Source organism: Sciurus vulgaris, assembly GCF_902686455.1.
Source record: "Sciurus vulgaris genome assembly, chromosome: 15".
In the NCBI taxonomy this organism is placed as follows: Eukaryota; Metazoa; Chordata; class Mammalia; order Rodentia; family Sciuridae; genus Sciurus; species Sciurus vulgaris.
Window position 1 is genome coordinate 36,102,607 of NC_136476.1, and position 19,757 is coordinate 36,122,363.

Consider the following 19,757-nt stretch of genomic DNA (forward strand, 5'->3'; position numbering starts at 1 on the left):
GCTTGAAATGATTTCTAATCAAAAGACCTAAGTTTGTGTCTTGTCTCATACTAGCACATGAAATAGCTTTGAGCAAGAACTAAATTAGCTCAATAACTTCAACTACAAGATAGAAAAAAAAAAAAAAAAAAAAGACTTGGGATGATAAATAAAATAATGCATGTAAAAATGCTTTGTCACCAGTTAAAGTGTTTATTTCATCTTTAAAAAAGATAATAAGAGTTGAGGTCAAGGGACAATGTATGGAAAATAATTCAAGCTTAATATTCTAGTGATTCTCTATGTTTAAATATTAATTTTTCCTTATTTACTTTGAAAGCACATCTTGTCACCAGACTTGGTACTAGTCACCCCAGAAGATGTATTGCTCATTGCCTGGCATATAAAAGGTGCATAATAAATATTTATTGAATATTCTGAATAAGCATGTATAATCCATCATCTTCATTTACCTAGATTCTGGGGGAATTATATTTAAATCAGTAATAAACAAGAGGCTGATAATTCAACTCTCTTTTGAACCTTTCTCATTCCCTTTATTTTTCCTGCCTTTATAATTAAGGGCTATCTTAGTTCAGGCTGCTACAACAGAATACCACAGACTAGCCAGTTCAAACAGTAATTTATTTCTCATTTCTTTTTCTAATAAAGAATAAGAAATAATAATAATTTAGTTCTGGAGGTTGGGAAGTCTAATCCAGGCACTAGCAGATTCATTGTCTGGTGAGGGCCCTCTTCCTCATTTGTTGACTGCTGTTTGTCATTGTATTCTTATCCAGAGAGCTGAGAGAGTGAACAATCTCTCATATCTCTCACAAGTTCATCTCATTCACGAGAGATTCACCCTCCTGACATGATTACCTCCTGAAGTTCCCATCTCAATACCATCGTATTGGGAGAACACAAGCATTCAGTTGATAACAAGGGTCTAACTGTTAAATACTTTTTATAATCAGTTGAGCTATTTTTCTGAATTCTGTATTCACACCCATGTGAACCTAGTCCTTTTGATCCCCAAAATAATTTCTTTAATGTCTACATAAGAAGGAATTTCTGCTAAGTATCTCACCTAGTCTTAAAGGGGTGTTTGGGGAAAAGACATATCTCTACTACACAGTTCTTTGCTTTTGAAAAGAAAATTAATCACATTAGGATAGATTGAATACCAATATTATAGGCTGAACCTGTAAGACACCTACGACCTCTTAAAAGATCTTTCAAGTGGGTGAGTGAGATGGGATAAAGTAGGGATGTGTCAGGCCTCAGTGTGAGCCACTGTACCCAAAAAGTGACTGGAGTCCAAACTAATGCTTCTGGGGGTTGGGGAATTGAGGTCCATTCTGGGCTGGTGTCATTGTTCAAGGCATTGCCTTGAAGGTGAGGGCACAGTAGTAGTCTGTTCTATAAGAATATTGGCCGTTTATCTGGTAAAAGTGACTTTTGATAGGGGTTGGAAATGAGGAAGTTTAATACCCTTGCTAACTGCTGAGGATCTGGTGACACACAGTTGGCCTATATAGGGAAGTTTTCAAGAAGAAATTCCAATGTCTCCAAAGAACCAGACAAAAAACCTAATCACAGGCCTAGAGTTACTGTTGGATTTGCAGGAAAGGATACAGATAATTTAAATGTTCAAGAACTTCTTACATCTTAAATAACTTACTGTAGCTGTAAAGAGCTTGCTAACAGTTCCTTTTACTAAGTCCTGAAGTATCTGACCAAGGGTCACCCTTACCCGCAAGGATTCTATAAATAGAATAGATCACCAAATTGTATTAGATGTTGTGGAAACACTCCTTGAGGCAAAAGAATGAATAAAATAAATTTTTCCTACTCAGTATTCTCAATTCTGCCTTATAACTTCTAGAATAAGATTCAAAATTAAAGGTAAAAAAATATACTTTTATCAGAGTTTAAGAGTAGCAAACAGCCTTCTCTGGCAATTTTCAGCACATCTCCTAGGGACATTATCTGTTGGGATATGTGCAGAAATATAAATGACATTTAGGAAACATCTCAAAATTCACTGCCAAATTTAAAGTATAAATAAATTATCTTTTGATAGCATTCTTAATTATTTTAACAAGTTCAATCTTAATTTCAAGATAACAGAGTGGATGTGTTTGTGTGTATGTGCATGTATGTGTACATAAATATTATGCCAAAATTGGCACCTTCAATTTTATAATAAACAACATTGACCTTTGTTAATGAAAAGTCTCAAAGTCCCACTGATTCTGATCCTTTTTTAAGAGCATATGTAAGATAAAATTTTATATTTTCACATTCTTTAAAAGCAACACCCTTTTGGTAATAAGTCTTCAAACCAAAAATAAGAATAAAAATGGTTAAACTTTTAATATTATTCTTTCAAATTAATTTTTATTTCATTTTTTCTCTCAACTCAATTTTTTAAGTTATTAAGAATATATTCTACATAATTCTGATGTTGTAAGTAAAGTCATAAAGTTAGGCTTTGTTATTTTTCCAGGATAACTCTCAAACATCTGTAGTTACATTTGTGTCTTACCTTTAGTGTGAATGGCAAAGATTGTGACAGTGGTATAATAGTTCCTTAAGGCAAACAAACATCTGAAGATGCTTACATAAAAGAGAAGATGAACATATGTGTGAGATCATCGAACATATGTGTGAGATCATGGGAAATCCCTCTAGTAATGGAAATCACCTTCTACAACAGAGACAGCCAGAACCACTAAGATGACATGCTTAAATACTACATATGAACCAAGCAAAACTTTTGGTTATTCAGATGTCCCAGTTAAATTTTCATACACAGAAATCTCACTTGGTGTAAATTTTTTTTTTTTTTTTTTTTGGTACTGGGGATTGAATCCAGGGATGCTTTACCACTTGTCCATTTTTCCCAATGCCAGAAAGGTGAAGCTTGTGTAATTGCATTAATATGACCAGGAGTATCATTTCTCCTTTTTCATCCAAGAGAAAGAGATCATACAGGTTCTCTGGATTTTGTAATCTCCGTCACATGCCATCTATGGTGAAAACCAAGGCAAATAGTTGTTGTTTTAGGTGTATTTGATGAGGGCAAGTGAGAAAGAATCTTTCCTGTTGGCCAGTCAAGTTGCCACTTAAATCCAACCCTAAAATACTACTACTCAAAGGGCAGTTGTGCTTTGTTGTGCTTTTTAATATCTGAGGGATTTCTGGGGGAGGTTTAGCTCCTGCCAGAATGCATATACAGACAATCTTTTTTTTTTTTTTTTCCATGCTGAGGGTTGAACCAAGGGCCTTGTGCTTACAAGGCAAGCACTCTACCAACTGAGCTATATCCCCAGCCTAATAGGCAGTCTTTATGAAATAAATTTACTCAATCTGGACTCCGAAGTACCAGAGGGTTAAGGTCTCCTGGTCTTTTAAAAATATTTAACACTTAAAGAAAAAGTTACAAACAAATAAGCAAACCATGTGAATTTTTAAAGCACATTCCAAAGTGTGTGTCATATTTTAAATACAGTTTCAGGCCTAATTCAAACCAATCTAGAGCTGTATGCTGAGAATTGATGTTCACGTGGTATCATAAAATTTTTTTTAGAATCACTAAAGATTAAATTATGTTTAGCATCCAGGTTAACAGTAATTTATGATATTTAAAATTAATAATAGTCTGTATGTGATCTAAGAGGTAACTTAGTTAACCAAAGTATCCAGTTAACTTGAAAATCGCATTCTTTTTTAAAATTTTTTTCAGTTCTAGATGGTCACAATACCTTGTCCTATTTATGGGGTCCTGAGGATTGAACCCAGACCTCACACATACTAGGCAAGCACTCCACCACTGAGCCACAATCCCAGACCAAAAATCACATTCTTAACCATTCTTATTAGAAATGTTATCAATTTATCCTAGATTAAGTAGAAAAAATTATGTGTATAACTTAACAAAAGAAATTTGCTAAGTAGATTTATAAACTAAACTTGGTCAGAGAGTCTATTTTTTAAAACTAAAGCTCTTGGTGCACATTAAGTCTCATAAACAAGAATTATTTGTATAGTAGGAGGGGAATCTAATTAAAATTTTTTTAGTTGACATTAAGTTGTATTCATTTGAAAACAACTTACATTTTTATGAAATGTTCTATAATTCTCACCTTTATAAAATGCCTTATAATTCTGAGTTTCCTTTAGTTTTCCTGTTTATTTCAATACAACTATTCTCTGATAAAGTTATATTATTACATTACAAAATTACAATAATTGGGATTAAGCCCTAAGGAATAAATTTTGAAAGACTACTTGGAAAGCTGGGTGTACAGTTACCAGTAAACTGAAGTTTATAAACAGCAATTAGAAAGAACACTGAATTTAGAGGGGAAAAATTGTCATAATTGATTTATAAAAAAGGAAAATAGAAAAACTGAATTAAAACGAAAAAGCATCTCACACTAACCTGTAGATATAGGAACATCTCTCTAGTATTATATAAGGACAAATAATATTTTTCTGGACTATTTCTAGGTAAAAATAGAAGAACCTGCAAGGGCAAGTAGATATGCTTTTACTATATATATCTTGATTTAAAGGATTGACTGCTTTTTTAAAACCATAATGTGTTCGCCTCTGTACAAAGCTTAAAGAAACTTAAAATCCAATAAAACAGGATTGCCAAGCAGTTGTGTTTAACTTTGGCTTTTAGTTTTATTGGGAGCCAGAGGGAAAGGAATAAAAGAAGTTGTTGTCAGTAAGTGAGTACACCTCCACATTGGAGGCTCACTGAAAGGGAAGTTCTTTGAGAAAAGTTTTTAAAGGGAACAAAATATCCAAAGCATATGATATATTGAAATTGTTCAAATCTCAAGACAAGAGTAGGTTTAGATATTTACTCAAAAATGAAATATCCAAATAAGCTGACTAATGTCAATACATAGTGGCCTGGTATAAGTACTATGGCATTATTACCTAGAAAGTTATATAACCAGCATGTCTCCTGGAACATGATCAATGGGCCAGAAGTTAAACATTATTACATAAATAGAGCCTGAGACTGAGTGGACAAATGAATTTTAAAATAGGATATTACATTGACCTCTTGGAGAAACACTGTGCCTGTAAGTGTCTTAAAGTGTCTTAGGTGGTGCTGGAAATATAACTTAGTCCTTACCTAGCATACATGAGGCCCTGAGTTCAATCCCAAGCACCACGAAGGGGAAAAAGAAAAGATCCTAAGAGGTCTTGGAATTTTCCCCAAACTTATTTGATACAATAATTTAAAAAAAAAAAAACTTTAGGAAATGAATTTTTAAACACTCATTTCTGTTTTTGTTTTTATCAGCAAGGGATGAAAGTCTATTCCCATGTTATCATCCTTTTAGATAGGAATGCATGTGAATACTGAGTGGCATAGTTTAAATAAAAGAAAGTTACTCAATAGTCTTGTCATTTTTATTGTGCATACCTTTAACCTCATTGAACTATTTTATTTGTAAAACTGGCAACTTTACCAAATGTAACTATTTCCCACATCCTAGAAGGGCAATTTATCAAAGTAAGGATTTATTAGTATCATTATCTTCCAGAAGAGGATAAAACATGTTCTTTTTTCTTAATTAGAAACTGCTCTTTTCCCACTTCCTCATATTTCTGAAATTGGAATGCATCTGCAATATGTGTGTGCTCAATATGGTAGGATTTCCCCCAGAAAAACTGTTTTTAAGTCAACATGCATGCCTTATATTCAGCTGTATCTAGGAACTGAACTAATAATATTCTGTTTTGATGTACGTTCTTCAATGGTGAGTTTCAAGTAATACAATGTGTGAAGCTCTTGTGTTTCAGGAGATCCACAGACTCAAACTGCCATAAGAAGAAGGCTGATTATGATAAAGACAAGGAGGAACATAGCTAGAGAGCAACTTAGGACTCAGGCAGTTCTGTGGACCAGTTTTGGTCTCTAGTTCTTCTCCACCTACATGGTCTGTTTGTACCTGTCTGTCCTGTAGTGTCACTGCCATACCTGATACTTTCTTTTCATCAGTTCACATTCAGAAAAGAACCATTTTTATTGATTTAACTAATTATGATCACCTTAGCATAGCAACCCATACAGATGACATCAGGCTGTCTTTGATCAGGCACTGGCCAGTGATTTCATCAGTGGTCTTCCTAGCATGAACAACCCGATGCTCTTTCCCTATAAGGAAGGGATCTTGGCAAATAATCATTTTCGTTGATATATTCAGGGAAACAAAAGAAGTCTTTCTCTGGTGAATCAAAAAGACAAGTCCAGCTGGTTATGGCGGTACACACCTGTAATCCTTGCTACAGGGAAAGCTGAGGCAGGAAGATCTCAAGTTCAAGGCCAGCCCAGGCAACTTAGTGAGACCCTGTCTCAAAATAAAAAATTAAAGGGCTTTGGGTGTAGCTCAATGGTAGAGCACCCCTAGTAATGAAGGGGAAAAAAGACAACTTCATGAATCATTTAATGAACTTCTTAATTAGGACTGAACTCTTATATGACACTAGATCTCTAGGACTATGTGTAGAAGGAAGTTTATAGGTCGACTGGAAGAAATTGGGGCAACATTTCAGACTTTCTTTTACTTATAGCCCATAACTGAATCATAGGAGTCTGAGTCCTACTGGCAAACCAGTGAAGCAGAGGGAACAATAAAACTACTAGAAAAGTTGCATCAATTATGAAATTTTAAAATGTACTCACATTTCATAAACTCAGCAGTTTTTGAAACATGTGTATTACACTTTAATATACCAAACAAACTTTAACAACTTAATCAATGGGTATACTTTTGCCATTTTTTTTTCTCTGAAGTTTTACCCTGCAACTCTTGAGATGCTCAGCTCTCACACAGACAAGTATATTGATAGTTCTCTCTCATTCTTTTATGAGTGATGAACATACAGTACTACTTCTGTGGGCCTGTGTGCCCTAGAGATGACTGTAACCTACTATTGATCAGCTGATTGAAGATAAATGGCTTAGCTGCTTGTATTGCAGATTACATCATTAACATGGTCAGTAAACCATGAATTGTTCAATAAGGCGTTTATCTTTTTTCATTTTACTTCTGCTCTTTTATCATTTTTATTAGAAAAGACAAAATTACCTATGCTAACCAGCAAGATCTGTTGAAAAGAGATCCAGTGGGGTACCATTATGGATGCAAAGTTACAGATAGCTAAATTCTAATGGTTTGATGCTACATAATGTATGTTTTTGAATGAAGAAAAGATAGAGTTTTGATAATCATTTTTTTGTTGTTTCTCTTACAGCTTCCTTTTGCCTCATATTTACTAGAAGCAGTGCTGGAGAAAATAAATGAAAACAAGAAACTAGTTGAAGGATATTTCACAATTATAAAAGATATTTGATGATATTACAATGGAGAACACTTTTTCATTGTAAAAATTTTTATATGATGTGATTGAAAAACATGCATTATAAATCTGATACAGTATTTGTTCCAACTATCAATAGTCAGGTTCAATACCAAAATAAGAAGTCTCTGAAACTAATTAATTGCTGAACAAGTGAAACTAATTAAGGGCATAGCCATTTAAGAGGAAATAGTGTAGTAGCATTTGATTTTTGAATACAAATATTGCCACAAATCAATGCAAACTTAAAAATTATTTTCCTTCCAGTGCTTTAGAAAAAACTAGAAGCTGGGCATACAGAAATTGGACTGAGTCTATAAAGAAAAAGGGGTAAACTAAGGATTTAATGTACAAAGTTTTATAAAGAAACTTGACTTTTTACATAAAACTGCTATAAATTGCCTTAAGGTATCCAGTGAGCAGCATATTTGTACTATAATAAGCAAGTATAAAATAAAGCATATCTTAAGGATGAGCACTTAATGAAATAAATCGTGTGGTTCAATTGTATATTCTCATTGATATACTGATATATATAGGAGATACTGTGTTTTTCTAGAACAAAACTAAAATCATTTCCTCCTCTCCCCTTCCTTCTCCATGCCCCTTCTCCTCCCCTCTCCCACTTTCTGTCTCTCAACTTCACAATACGCTATGTGGTCAAATAAATTGGCAAGCAACCACAAGCCCAGTGCATACAATTAGGCTACCCTAACAGAATTTCTCCTGTGGTCAACTCGAATTACATTCTTAATGATATCCTTATTTCAATTCCTGAGCATTCCTACCTCATTTTACCTCTTTGCTGTGTTTGCCACACAGTCTTTGTTTCCTCTAATTTACTAACCTCCCACATTGGTCCATGGTGTTGTTGCCCTTGGTAGTCAGTCGGTCTCTCACTCTCTCTTTTTCTCTCTCTAGAATCCTCTATGTTAATTTTCCTTAGGACTGACTCCATCTCATCACTCAAGTTCACCTCACCCATTCCCTCACAGACACATTCTCTGAATTTCTTACTATTTAATTTCCTTAAAACATAAAATTATCTGGTTTATTTACTCCTTCACTTATTCCTTGTTTGTTTTCTTCTTCCCCTCTTTAGATAGTAGGTTCCTTGAGATTAAGGCAGGGGTTGGCAAATTATAGTCCACAGCCAAATCTGGCCTGCCCCCTATTTTTTATATGGTCCCCAACTAAGAATGGTTTTTACAGTATTAAATGGTTAAAAAAATTCAGAAGAAGAATATTTTGTAGCATGTGAAAATGATATGAAATTCAAGTTTTTAATGTCCATCAATAAAAGTTTTATTGGAACACAGTGATGATCATTCATTTACACATAATTTATGACTGCTTTCACACCAGAGTAGTTGAGTAGTGAGTAGTTGCAGCAGAAACTATATTTGATTTTCTCATCATTTTGCACTACTGCTCAGCACACTACAAATCACAATGACAAACTCACAAAAGAATGTCAGTGACATATATACTGCCTTACTACAATTTTTAAAAATATCTGTTCATACTCATTATGTAAAAGCAAGAAGAGAATAGAAAAATGGCCATTAAATTCACATTTTTAGATCTAGTGAGGTATATTTTACTTTTGTTTTTGAATCAGATGGCAGAGCATTGTGTTTGTTATGTAATGACCCTGTACCAATGCCAGTAGAATGCAGTATAAATGGCTACTAACAGATTAAGTGCTCCCCACAATATTACCATTTTACAGGAAAGCAAGAGTAAAAAAAATTTTAAATTTAAATGTAATATTTCCTCGTAGCAGAATTTTATTACAAAGATAAGAATGAGACTTCCCAGTATTACCCTAATTCCAAAACCAAAAGAGGAAAACAACAAAAAGAAAATGTGGTAGGCTAAAAAATCGGCCCCTCAAGTTGTTCACTTCTTAATCCCTGGAATCTGTGAATTTGCTCTTTATGTGGCAAAAGGGATTTCACAAATATAAATAAGAATTTTGAGTGGGAAGATTATCTTGAATTATCCACATGGAGCTGATGTGACTACAGAGTTCTCATATAAGGGAGGGAGGATCTGTCAGAGTTAAAGCCATGTTATCGCAGAAGCAGGAACAGAGAAATGTGCTGATGCTATGCTACTGGCTTTATAGATGGAGGAAGAGGGACCATAAGTCATAGAGGTAAGTGGCCCCTGGAGACTGGTAAAGGCAAGAACACAGATTCTCCCCTACAGCCTCTGGAAGGGAACCACCAGCCTTGTTGACACCTTGACTATAACCAAGTGAAATTGATTTTGAACATCCGGAACTGTAAGAGAATAATTGTTTTCTGTTTTAGGCCATTAAGGTTGTTGTAATTTGTGACCGCAACAATAGAAAATGAATGTAATTTGCTACATTCCTGCTTTGAATTTTTTCAGCTATTGGATATAGATAAGAAGATATACAATCAAGTCTGATTCAGTATTCAAAAATTTATCAATGTAAGCCACCAAGCTAAAGAAATATCACGTGATCATAATACTTGATGTAGAAAAAGCTTTTGACAAAATTCAACATAGTTCATTAAAAAACAATTCAAAAAACTAGAAATAGAAGGTTCTTCCATTTAATGATAACATCTTCAAAAAGCCTACAACTAATCTGGCACTTAAGGATGAAGACAGCACTTCCCTCTAAGATTAAATCTAAAGGAAGGCTGTCAACTCATCTTTCTTATTCAATGTGATAAAGAAATTTCTAGCAAGTACGTGTAAGCAATAAAAAGAAAAGGCATACATACTGGAAAACAAGAAGCCATACTATATATAAGGCAAACAAAACTAGAATTAATGAGTTCAGCAAGGTCTCAAGTTACAAGATGAACATATAAAAATCAATTATATTTCTATATCCAGTAAATTAGTGATAACTATGTAGAAACAAAAATGTAAAATACAATTTACAATTTCAAAAATATACTTAAGTGTAAATATGATTAAAAGTATTGTATATAAAAACTACAAAGCACAAACATCCAAATAAATGAGATATACTGAGAGAATGAGTGGGTCCATTCAACATGATAAGATGCTAATTGTCTCCAAGTGGACATACAGATTTAACAAAATTCCTGCCAACACTGCAGCAAGATTCTAGTTTGCTATCTTGAGCTTGTTTGCTGTCTGTAGCTTGCCCATTCCCAGAGCAATTTTTAATTTTGACAAAGTTAAATTTGTTTTTCTTTTATGCATCATACTTCTGCTGTCACACCCAGCAATTCTTCAAGAGATAAGAGCCTACTGAAATGTATGTAGAAAGGCAACGGATCTAGAATAGCTTTTAAAAGTGTTTTAAATTTCAACGTTTATTATATAGCTATACTAATCAAGATTGTGTGGTTTTGGCAAAGGAATAGACACATAAACCCACCAAATAGAACAGAAAACCAAAAATACACGCATGTGAATTTGCCAAACTTGTAGACAAAAGTTCTAAAGCAATCCATTAGAGACAGAAGCAGTTGAGCATCCCTAAGTTAGGAAATAAAATCTTGCCCTTAATCTCACACTAAGACTCAGATTATTTACAGTAGGAGTAAGAAATTATGTGTGCTCTAGCACAACAGGCAGCTGTATATAACCATAAGATATATTTCACAGAGCTAGAAGAAATTATTTTGAATGTTTTCATATGCAGAAATGATAAATGCTTAAGGGAATAGATCTGTTTATCCCAATTTGAACATTACACAAAATGTGAATTGATACTTCTCATAGAATATCACATATATGAAACAAATCTCAAAATGAGCATACATCTAAATGCAAAATGGGAATGTAAGGTACAGGAAAATCGTCAGGAACTAAGGCTTGATGAAGAATTGGTAAGACATGACAGCAGAAGCATGATGCATAAAAGAAAAGTTGGTGAGTTTGACTTCATCAAAAGTGAAAACTTACTCTGGGAATAGACCAGCTACGTAGGTAGTTTAAAAAAAATACTTGTAAACCACATATCTAACACAGAATTTTCAAAACTTAATTCAACAACAGTGAAATAATCTGTGAGGAATGTTCATATCCTGGTAAATTATGAACTATGTGAAGAGGTCATGGCCACTCAAAACAAAAAATTCATGATTATATGTGCTTCACAAGATAGGACAGAGTAAGGAGTGCGTTACACTCCTTAATGCTGGCCCTTACTCTCCTTTTGAAAGCTTTAGCTATACTGGTTGCTCCTCAAATTATTCAGGATTCTGTCTGTAGCACAAGTGATCCTTGGATTTAGAAGATCCACAAAGAGAATCACTGTTAAGAAATTGAATGAACACAATGACAAAGCCATTCTCAGTGCTCCCAAATAACTGTAAAACCAAACTGAAAGGATAAGCACCAGGAAACTTCTTGAGAGAGCCTTTCATTGGCCTAGACATTTATGTTCAGAAGGGCCGAGATGCCTGGGCAAAGGGTCGCTGTTTTTACTTCCTGCATTCCTATGTACATAACTGCCTTTGGTAGTAACACAAAATTCATGAGTGGTTTGATTTAACAATAAAATGATTGTTTTCTTGCCTATGACATGGAAGTTTTCTCAAATAGATGATTTTTTAAAACCCTCTTGGCTTGCCTTTTAATTTTTAAATACAAAAGCAAGTACTTGATTTTAAAATCTTTTCTATTCCCTGGAGAACATGGGGCACTACAGAAATTTCCTTTCCTCCATCCAACCCTCAATTTCCTTCTTTTTTCAGCAACACACACAGGCCACAAAATCAGTTTTGACATCAGATCCTTCCAGTACTTTTTCCCACATTGTTTTCCTTTCTTGGAGGGTATGATCTCTGAGAATAATTTAAAAAGGGGGGAGGTGCCTCTTGTACTCCAATTTTGTGATAGAGAATACATCACTCTTCTTACTCCTGCCCCTGGCATTACACATTCACTTACTACTAGAGGGGTATTAGAGACTTTCCCTGTGCCCCTACCCCACTCAGAACTTGAACAAATATTCCTGAACCTTCTTAAAGCATTTTTCTATTGGGAAGAGATTTAATAAAGAGAATTTAAAAAGATGTAAATGAAATTTGCATTTTTCTATCCTGTCTTATCTGAAGCCATGATTCAATCTGAGGGGACAGAAAAATCCTGTCATTTTGATGTTCCTCTGGTTACTGACCTAGTTCTTTGGAATTTAATCCCATTGTATGTCCCCTGTCTTAAAATAGCCATCAGCATCCTTTATTTTAGCAGATAATTCCCTTCTTCCTTAGTGCACCATTTCCAACATTCTCCTCATTAATTTGTACATGGGAAAAGCCAAAAATAGAAAGGCATAGTCAAGAAATTTTTCTTTCCCAGGTTTATTTTTTTTAATATTTTTATTAGCTTTTGACGAACCTTTATTTATTTGTATGCAGTGTCAAGAATAGAACCCAGTGCCTCACACATTAGGCAAGCACTCTACCACTGAGTCACAATCACAGCCCAGATTTTCTTTATTTTTATGTAACTTTATTTTGACACAGTTTATCATTTACAAGAAGTTGCAAAAGTTGTTTGCAGAGTTCTTGAGTACCCTTCATGCAGATTCCCCAAATGATAATATAACTATATTACATTGTCATCCAAATCAGGAAATGGACTTTGAAACACTGTTTCAACTCAAAAATAGACCATATGTGGATTTCACAAGTTTTTACATTTGCTGTTTTCTAAGAGCAATTTTATGACATTTTGTCACATGTATAGATTAATCATAACCACAATTCAGATATAAAACCCTTTCATTATAAAGAATACACTTCACATTATCCCTTAGAATTCATGCGCTCCCTTGAACACTAATCCCTCATGACCACTGATCTGTTCTCCATTGCTAGTTTTATCACATTGTGAATTAACATAAAAGGAATTAGCAAGTATACAACCTTTTGAGATTAGCTCTTTTCAGTCAGCACAGTGTCCTTGAGATTCATCTGAGTTGTGTGTACCAACAGCTCATTTGAGTAACATGTCATTACATGATGTACCACAAATTGCTTATTCATTTACCCATCAAAGGACAAGTACAATCAAATACTCAATGGTCAAGAAATGGGAAGAGGCATAGGTGGAAAATCTAGGGAAGAGGTATATAAATAGACCACTCTAAATGGGCAAACATAAAGATACTTGTGTTCAATGTAATACTCATCAAAGAGTGGTGTTAGCAGAGGAATATTTTATAGTCAAGCAGATAAGATTACTTATTTTGTAGATACCTGTCTGTCTCTATCCAGTGGGCTCATGAACAAAGTGACCATGCTGGCCGGTTGGAGACTGTGCATGGGCTCAGCAATATGAACTACCACTCACCAAGACTGTTCTAGCTTGAGCCACAGCCGAGGGTCCAGTCTTCTAACCACAAAGACCAACATTAAGCCCCTGATATGAGATCATTCCCCAGATGTTCAGCCAGTGACCTGGTGATAGATTGATTACATTGGGATATTTCCATCATGGAAGGGGCAGCATTTCATTCTTACTAGAATAGACATTTATTTTAGATATATATTTGCTTTCTCTGAAAATGCTTCTGCCAAAACCTACCATCTGTGGTCTTACAGAATGCCTGCTCTACCACCATGGCACTCTATGTATCATTGCTTATGATGAAAGAATTCACTTTGCAGCAAATGAAGTATGGCAATGTGCCCGTGATCATGGGGTTCATTTTCCCCACCGTGCTAGAACAACTGGTTTAATAGAATAGTACGACTGGCTTTTGGAGACTCAGCTATAGTACCAGTTAGGTAGGAAAACATTGCAGAACTGGGACAAGGTTCTTAACAAGTTCAATGTGCTTGGAATCAAAGTCTTTTGTAAGAACCATTATGCTTGGGCTGGGGTTGTGACTCAGTGGTGCAGCACTTACCTAACACAGATGAGGCACTGAGTTTGATCCTCAGCACCACATAAAAATAAATAAATAAAGGTATCGTGTCCGTCTACAACTAAAAAAATATTTTTAAAAGAACCATTTTTATGCTCCCATATCCAGGATTCACAGGCCCAGGAAACAAAGGATGGAAATGGGAGTGACATCTCCCATTAGTATCCCTAGTGACTTTTTAACAAAACTTGTTTCTTCTTCCTGCAACTTTATACTCTGCTGGCCTGGAAGCCTTAACTCTTTGATAACAGTAGTGATTCCCTTAAGCTGGAAGTTAAAACATTTACTGGCCACTTCTAACACTTGTGTCTCAAAATCACCAAAGAAAGAAGTTATGGTGTTGGCTGGGGTGATTGATACTAACTACCAAAGGAAATTGGACCACTGTTTCACAATGGAGGTAAGAAAAAGCATGTTTGAAGAACAGGAGATATCTTAGGGCATTTCTTAGTATGATTGTGGCCTTTGAAAGCAAATGAACTGAGGGTTTCAATTCCTTGCTAGTTATTGGCTGGAGGCTGCCTTGAGGGCCACATCAGGAGTGCACTACCACAGCCAGTGTTTAGATTTGGCAATCTAGATAGAAAGGAGGCTGCTGAGACTGTATAACAACTAATAATGGCCTAGTAATGGCCCAGACCCTTCAGGATTGAAGTGTTAGTTCACCCCAGCAAGTATACAACTATGGTGCTTTCTGAGGTCAATGCAAATGTGGAATGTGTAGTGGGAGAAGGTAGCTATAAATACCAACTGTGACCACATGACCAGCTACAGGAACAAGGACTATAAATCTCATGAGTATTTCCTCCTTATTTTTTATGAATATGTTTGGGTGGTGTTTGTTAAGTGGATAAGGGATGGTGGACTTGTAATGGTTAATTTTATGTGTCAACATAACTGGGTCATGGTGCCAAAATATAGTCAAAACATTCTGGATGTTTCTATGAGAGGAGTTGCAGAAAAGATTAACATCTAAATCATGGGACTTTGAGTAAATAAGATTGCCCTCTATAATGTGGGTGGGCCTCTTCCAATAAGTTAATACTACAAAAAGACTGAACTTTACCAAATAAGAGAGAAATCTGCCAGAAGACAGTCTTTGAACTTGGATTGCAATTTTGACTCTTCCCAGATTTCCACCCTGCCAGCCTACCCTATGTATTTTGAACTTCCCAGTCTTCACAATTCCTTAAAATAATTCTCTCTCATATATATGCATGTGTATGTGTATATAATATATATGTGTGAGTGTGTATATACATATGTTTATATATACATATATGTATATCCTATTCTATATATGTATATCCTATTAGTTCTGTTTCTCTAGAGAATCCTAATACACCAAGTTTGGGCTATGACGTATAAAGTTGCCATGAACATTCATGTACAGGGTTTTCATGAACATATGTTTTCATTTCTGTAGAATCAATATCTATTAGTGCAATTGATAAATCATGCAGAGGTGTTTAACTTTGTAAAAAACTGCAAAAATATTTTCTAAGGTGGCTGTACTCTTGGCATTTTAATTTTAACCTTTCTAATGAGTGAGCAATGGTAATATTTTTCTTTTTAAATTCTATTCAGCCTCCTTTCTTCTCATCCTGTCCACATTTAAGTCATAATTTTTTTTAACTTTTCTATCTCTAAAACCCGTTTTGTGGCTGGGGTTGTAGCTCAGTGGTAGAGCACTTGCCTAGCATGTGTGAGGCACTGGATTCAATCCTTAGCCCCACATAGAAATAAACAAATTTTAAGAAGGCATGCTGTCCATCTACAACTCCAAAAAATAAAGAAACTGAACCTCTTTTTGGAATTTCAGAAAGGCTGGGCTAATGAGGAGAGGGTGATTGAGATTGGATGGGCACGTGACAATTCTGCAGAACTATTACCTGAAAGAAGAACTGGTAATCACCATAGGTTTTACAAGGAATTTCTAAAAAGTAATTGTATTTATTATTGCACACCAAACTACCCTGAAACTGAATCGTTTAAAACAGCAATGTTTAAATGTGGGCACAGATTACTGGGGTCACTCTCAGGGCTGCAGTCATCTCATGGGGAGGCTCAGAAGGCTCCACTTCCTAGCCCACTCCTGTAGTGGTCCCCAGGACTCAGTTCCTCATAGGCAGGTTGTTGAACTGGGCTTTGGTTCCTTGCTAGTTATTGACTGGAGGCTGCCTTGAGAACATTTTAGCAGCTGCCTATCAGAAAAGTGTTCAGGGTTGACAATCTAGATGAAGGGCAGGCCACTGGAGAATTTGCCTTGAAGCCATCTTTGCAAGGTGAGTATAGATTTTACTTAGAATGAATGCTTATTTGTGGTAGAAGGAAGACAGAATTTATGGACTGCAAAACTGCAGCTGCCACTTGGTACCACCATAGGAGAGGAACAAAAGGAACTCTCCTCACCAAGAGTGGTGCCCATCATATAAAGAGGCTCCCCAGGTGAATTTAAAGAAGAAAGAAGGTCAAAAGTAGTATGAAAGTACACATTCACTTAGAACAGACAGAAAAATACATTCATGGTTTTGCCCCAGGGTTATGGTAACTCTTCTTCAGTTTGTCATAATATAGTCTGAAGGGATCTTGATTCTGCAGAATATTACCCAGAGGGTATTTGTAGCATTTAATTAGACTGGGTGAATAGGAAGTGGTAAGAACTCTGAATGTAAAACACACACACTCCAGAGGAAGATCAAACATATGAAGATTTGCTGGTGTAGTGAATTCAATGACTGCTTCCCCCACCCCAACCTACTAGTGAAAGCTTTAGAAATCTGGTGACTTGGAACTTTTAGAATATTCCTCCAAAAGTTAGGTTGATTTATTGCATTTCTTTCCACAAAGATAAAAGCATAGAACTAGATAAGCTTCTTCAGATTTGGAGAAAGCTTATATCTCAGTTGGGAATGCATTTCTCACTCAATTATTGGGTAATTAAGAAAACCTGGTACAAGAGAGTTTTCTTCAAAGAATTCAAATTGGTATTAAGCAAATTTTCCACTTCCACCAATGATCTCAAGCATATCACATGCTGCTGGATGTATGCACACTATAAAAATGTGAAGACAATTGAAGAAGATTTTAGAAGATGGACTGGACTGGGGTTATGGCTCAGTGGTGAGGCACTCGCCTAGCATGTGAGAGGCCTTGGGTTTAATCCTCAGCACCACATAAAAATAAAGGTATTGTGTCCACCTACAACTAAAATATTTTAAAAAAAAAGAAGATGGAAAGTTCTCCCATGCTCTCCAATAGGCAGAATTAATATTGTCCAAATGGACATATTACCAAAAGTGTTATCAGATTTAATGCAATTTCTATTAAAATCCCAATGACATTCTTCATAGAAATAGAAACACCAATCATGAAATTCATTTGGGAAAAGTAAGAGACCTAGCATAGCCAATGCAATTCTTAGCAAGAAAAGTGAAGCAGGAGGCATCACAATACCAGACCTTAAACTATATTACAGAGCAATAGTAACAAAAATGGCATGGTATTGGCACAAAAATAGACATGTAGATCAATGGTACAAAATAGAAGACACAGAAACAAATCCACATAAATATGGTTATCTCATACTAGACAAAGGCGCCAAAAACATACATGGAGAAAAGATAGCCTGTTCAACAAACAGTGCTGGGAAAACTGGAAATCCATATGTAGCAAAATAAAATTAAACCTTTATCTCTCCCCCTGCACAAAAATCAACTCAAAGTGAATCAAAGATTTAAGCACTAGAACACAGACTCTGTGACTACTAGAAGAAAAAGTAGGCCCAAATGTTCATCATGTTAGATTAGGATCTGACTTCCTTAACAAGATTCCTAAAGTACAAGAAGAAAAATTAAGAATCAATAAATGGGATGGATTCAAACAAAAAGCTTCTTCTCAGCAAAGGAAAAAATAACATGAAGACAGAGCCTACAGAATGGGAGAAAATCTTTACCATACCCACCTCAGATAGAGCACTAATCTCGAGGATATATGAAGAACTCAAAAATCTTAACACCAAAAAACCAAATAACCCAATCAATACATGGGCTAAGGAACTGAACAGACACTTAACAGAAGAAATACAATCAATCAACAAGCATGAAAAAATATTCAATATCTCCAGCAATTATAGAAATGCAAATCAAAACTACACTAAGATTTCATCTAACCCCAGTTAGAATGGCAATTATCAAGAATACAAGCAATAGTAAGTGTTGGTGAGGATGTGGGGAAAAAATGCACACTCATATATTGCTGGTGGGACTGCAAATTGGTGCAACCACTCTGGAAAGCAGTATGGAGATTCCTCAGAAAACTTGGAATGGATCCACCATTTGACCCAGCTATCCAACTCCTCAGTTTATACCAAAGGACTTAAAATTAGCATACTTCAGTGGCATAACCACATCAATGTTTATAGCAGCTCAATTCGCAATAGCTGAACTACGGAACCAACCTAGATGCCCTTCAACAGATGAATGGATAAAGAAAATGTGGTACATATGCACAATGGAATATTACTCAGCCTTAAAAGAAGAATGAAATTATGGCATTTGCAGATAAATGAATGGAGCTGAACAATATTATGCTAAGCGAAAAAAGCCAAACCCCAAAAGCCAAAGGCCAAATGTTTTCTCTGATAAGTGAATGCTGATCCATAATTGGAGGTGGGGCGGGGGGGGGTGGGTAAAGGAAGAATGAAGGAACTTTGCAATGTGCAGAAGGGTGTGAGGGGAGGGGGGTTGAGGGGATGAAAAGGATGGTGGAATGAGATGGACATTATTACCCTATATACATGTATAGACTACCAGTGTGACTCTAAACCATGTACAGCCAGAGGAATAAGAAGTTGTCCTCCATTCATGTACAGTGTGTCAAAATGCATTCTACTGTCATGTGTAACTAATTAGAATAAATTCAAAATTTTTTTAAATTGCTGTGAGGTTCACACTGCAGATTTCTAGGTTTCCAGAGAAACAAGCTGTTTGCAAAAAGCAGCTCTAAGCAGACTATTGAGTGCCTAATCATGTGACATCAGGGGAAAATGTGATTAGAATAGAGCTATTCATTGTGAGCTAGATATTGTCACAGCTACCAAGTCTTAAATTATAGTGTTATATTAGTTTGCAATAGACTCTCAACGACTCTCTGAGGTCAGTTCATTTGTTTACCTAGGCAATTTGATGGTTTTATACTTCTTGTATAATAGTAAGTTAGCTGCCTGCCAGTGGAGTTTTATGTCATGATCCCATTGTATTTATTTTATTGAGAAATAGTTTATACATTAATTATATGCAAATAATTCCTGGCAAATACTTTGTCCATTTTCCTTTATTTTTGACTTTTATCTTAAACCTTTTCCCCATCTTAAAAATTATGATTTTTAAAAAACCCTCCTACTTAGTATTGGTTCTATAACTTTGCTCTTTACATATTGATTTTAATCCATCTTGAGTTTATTTTCTGTGTAGTATCATTTTGCAAA

At 35.3% G+C, this 19,757-nt stretch overlaps 1 protein-coding gene across 7 annotated transcripts in view; it reads left to right on the forward strand.

The window, feature by feature from the left end:
• CNTLN (centlein) overlaps nt 1-8,697 on the forward strand; it is a 376,749-nt gene extending 368,052 nt beyond the window's left edge. For 6 of the 7 annotated variants that reach the window (XM_079113161.1, XM_079113157.1, XM_079113155.1 and 3 more), the window contains one exon: nt 7,270-8,696. In XM_079113161.1, coding sequence (XP_078969287.1) covers nt 7,270-7,368 — 99 coding nt within the window. In that variant the 3' untranslated portion in view covers nt 7,369-8,696. Of the gene's footprint in view, nt 1-7,269 lie in introns of all 7 variants that reach the window. The other variant, XM_079113162.1, reaches the window with a different exon arrangement.
• The last annotated feature ends 11,060 nt before the right edge of the window (nt 8,698-19,757 follow it).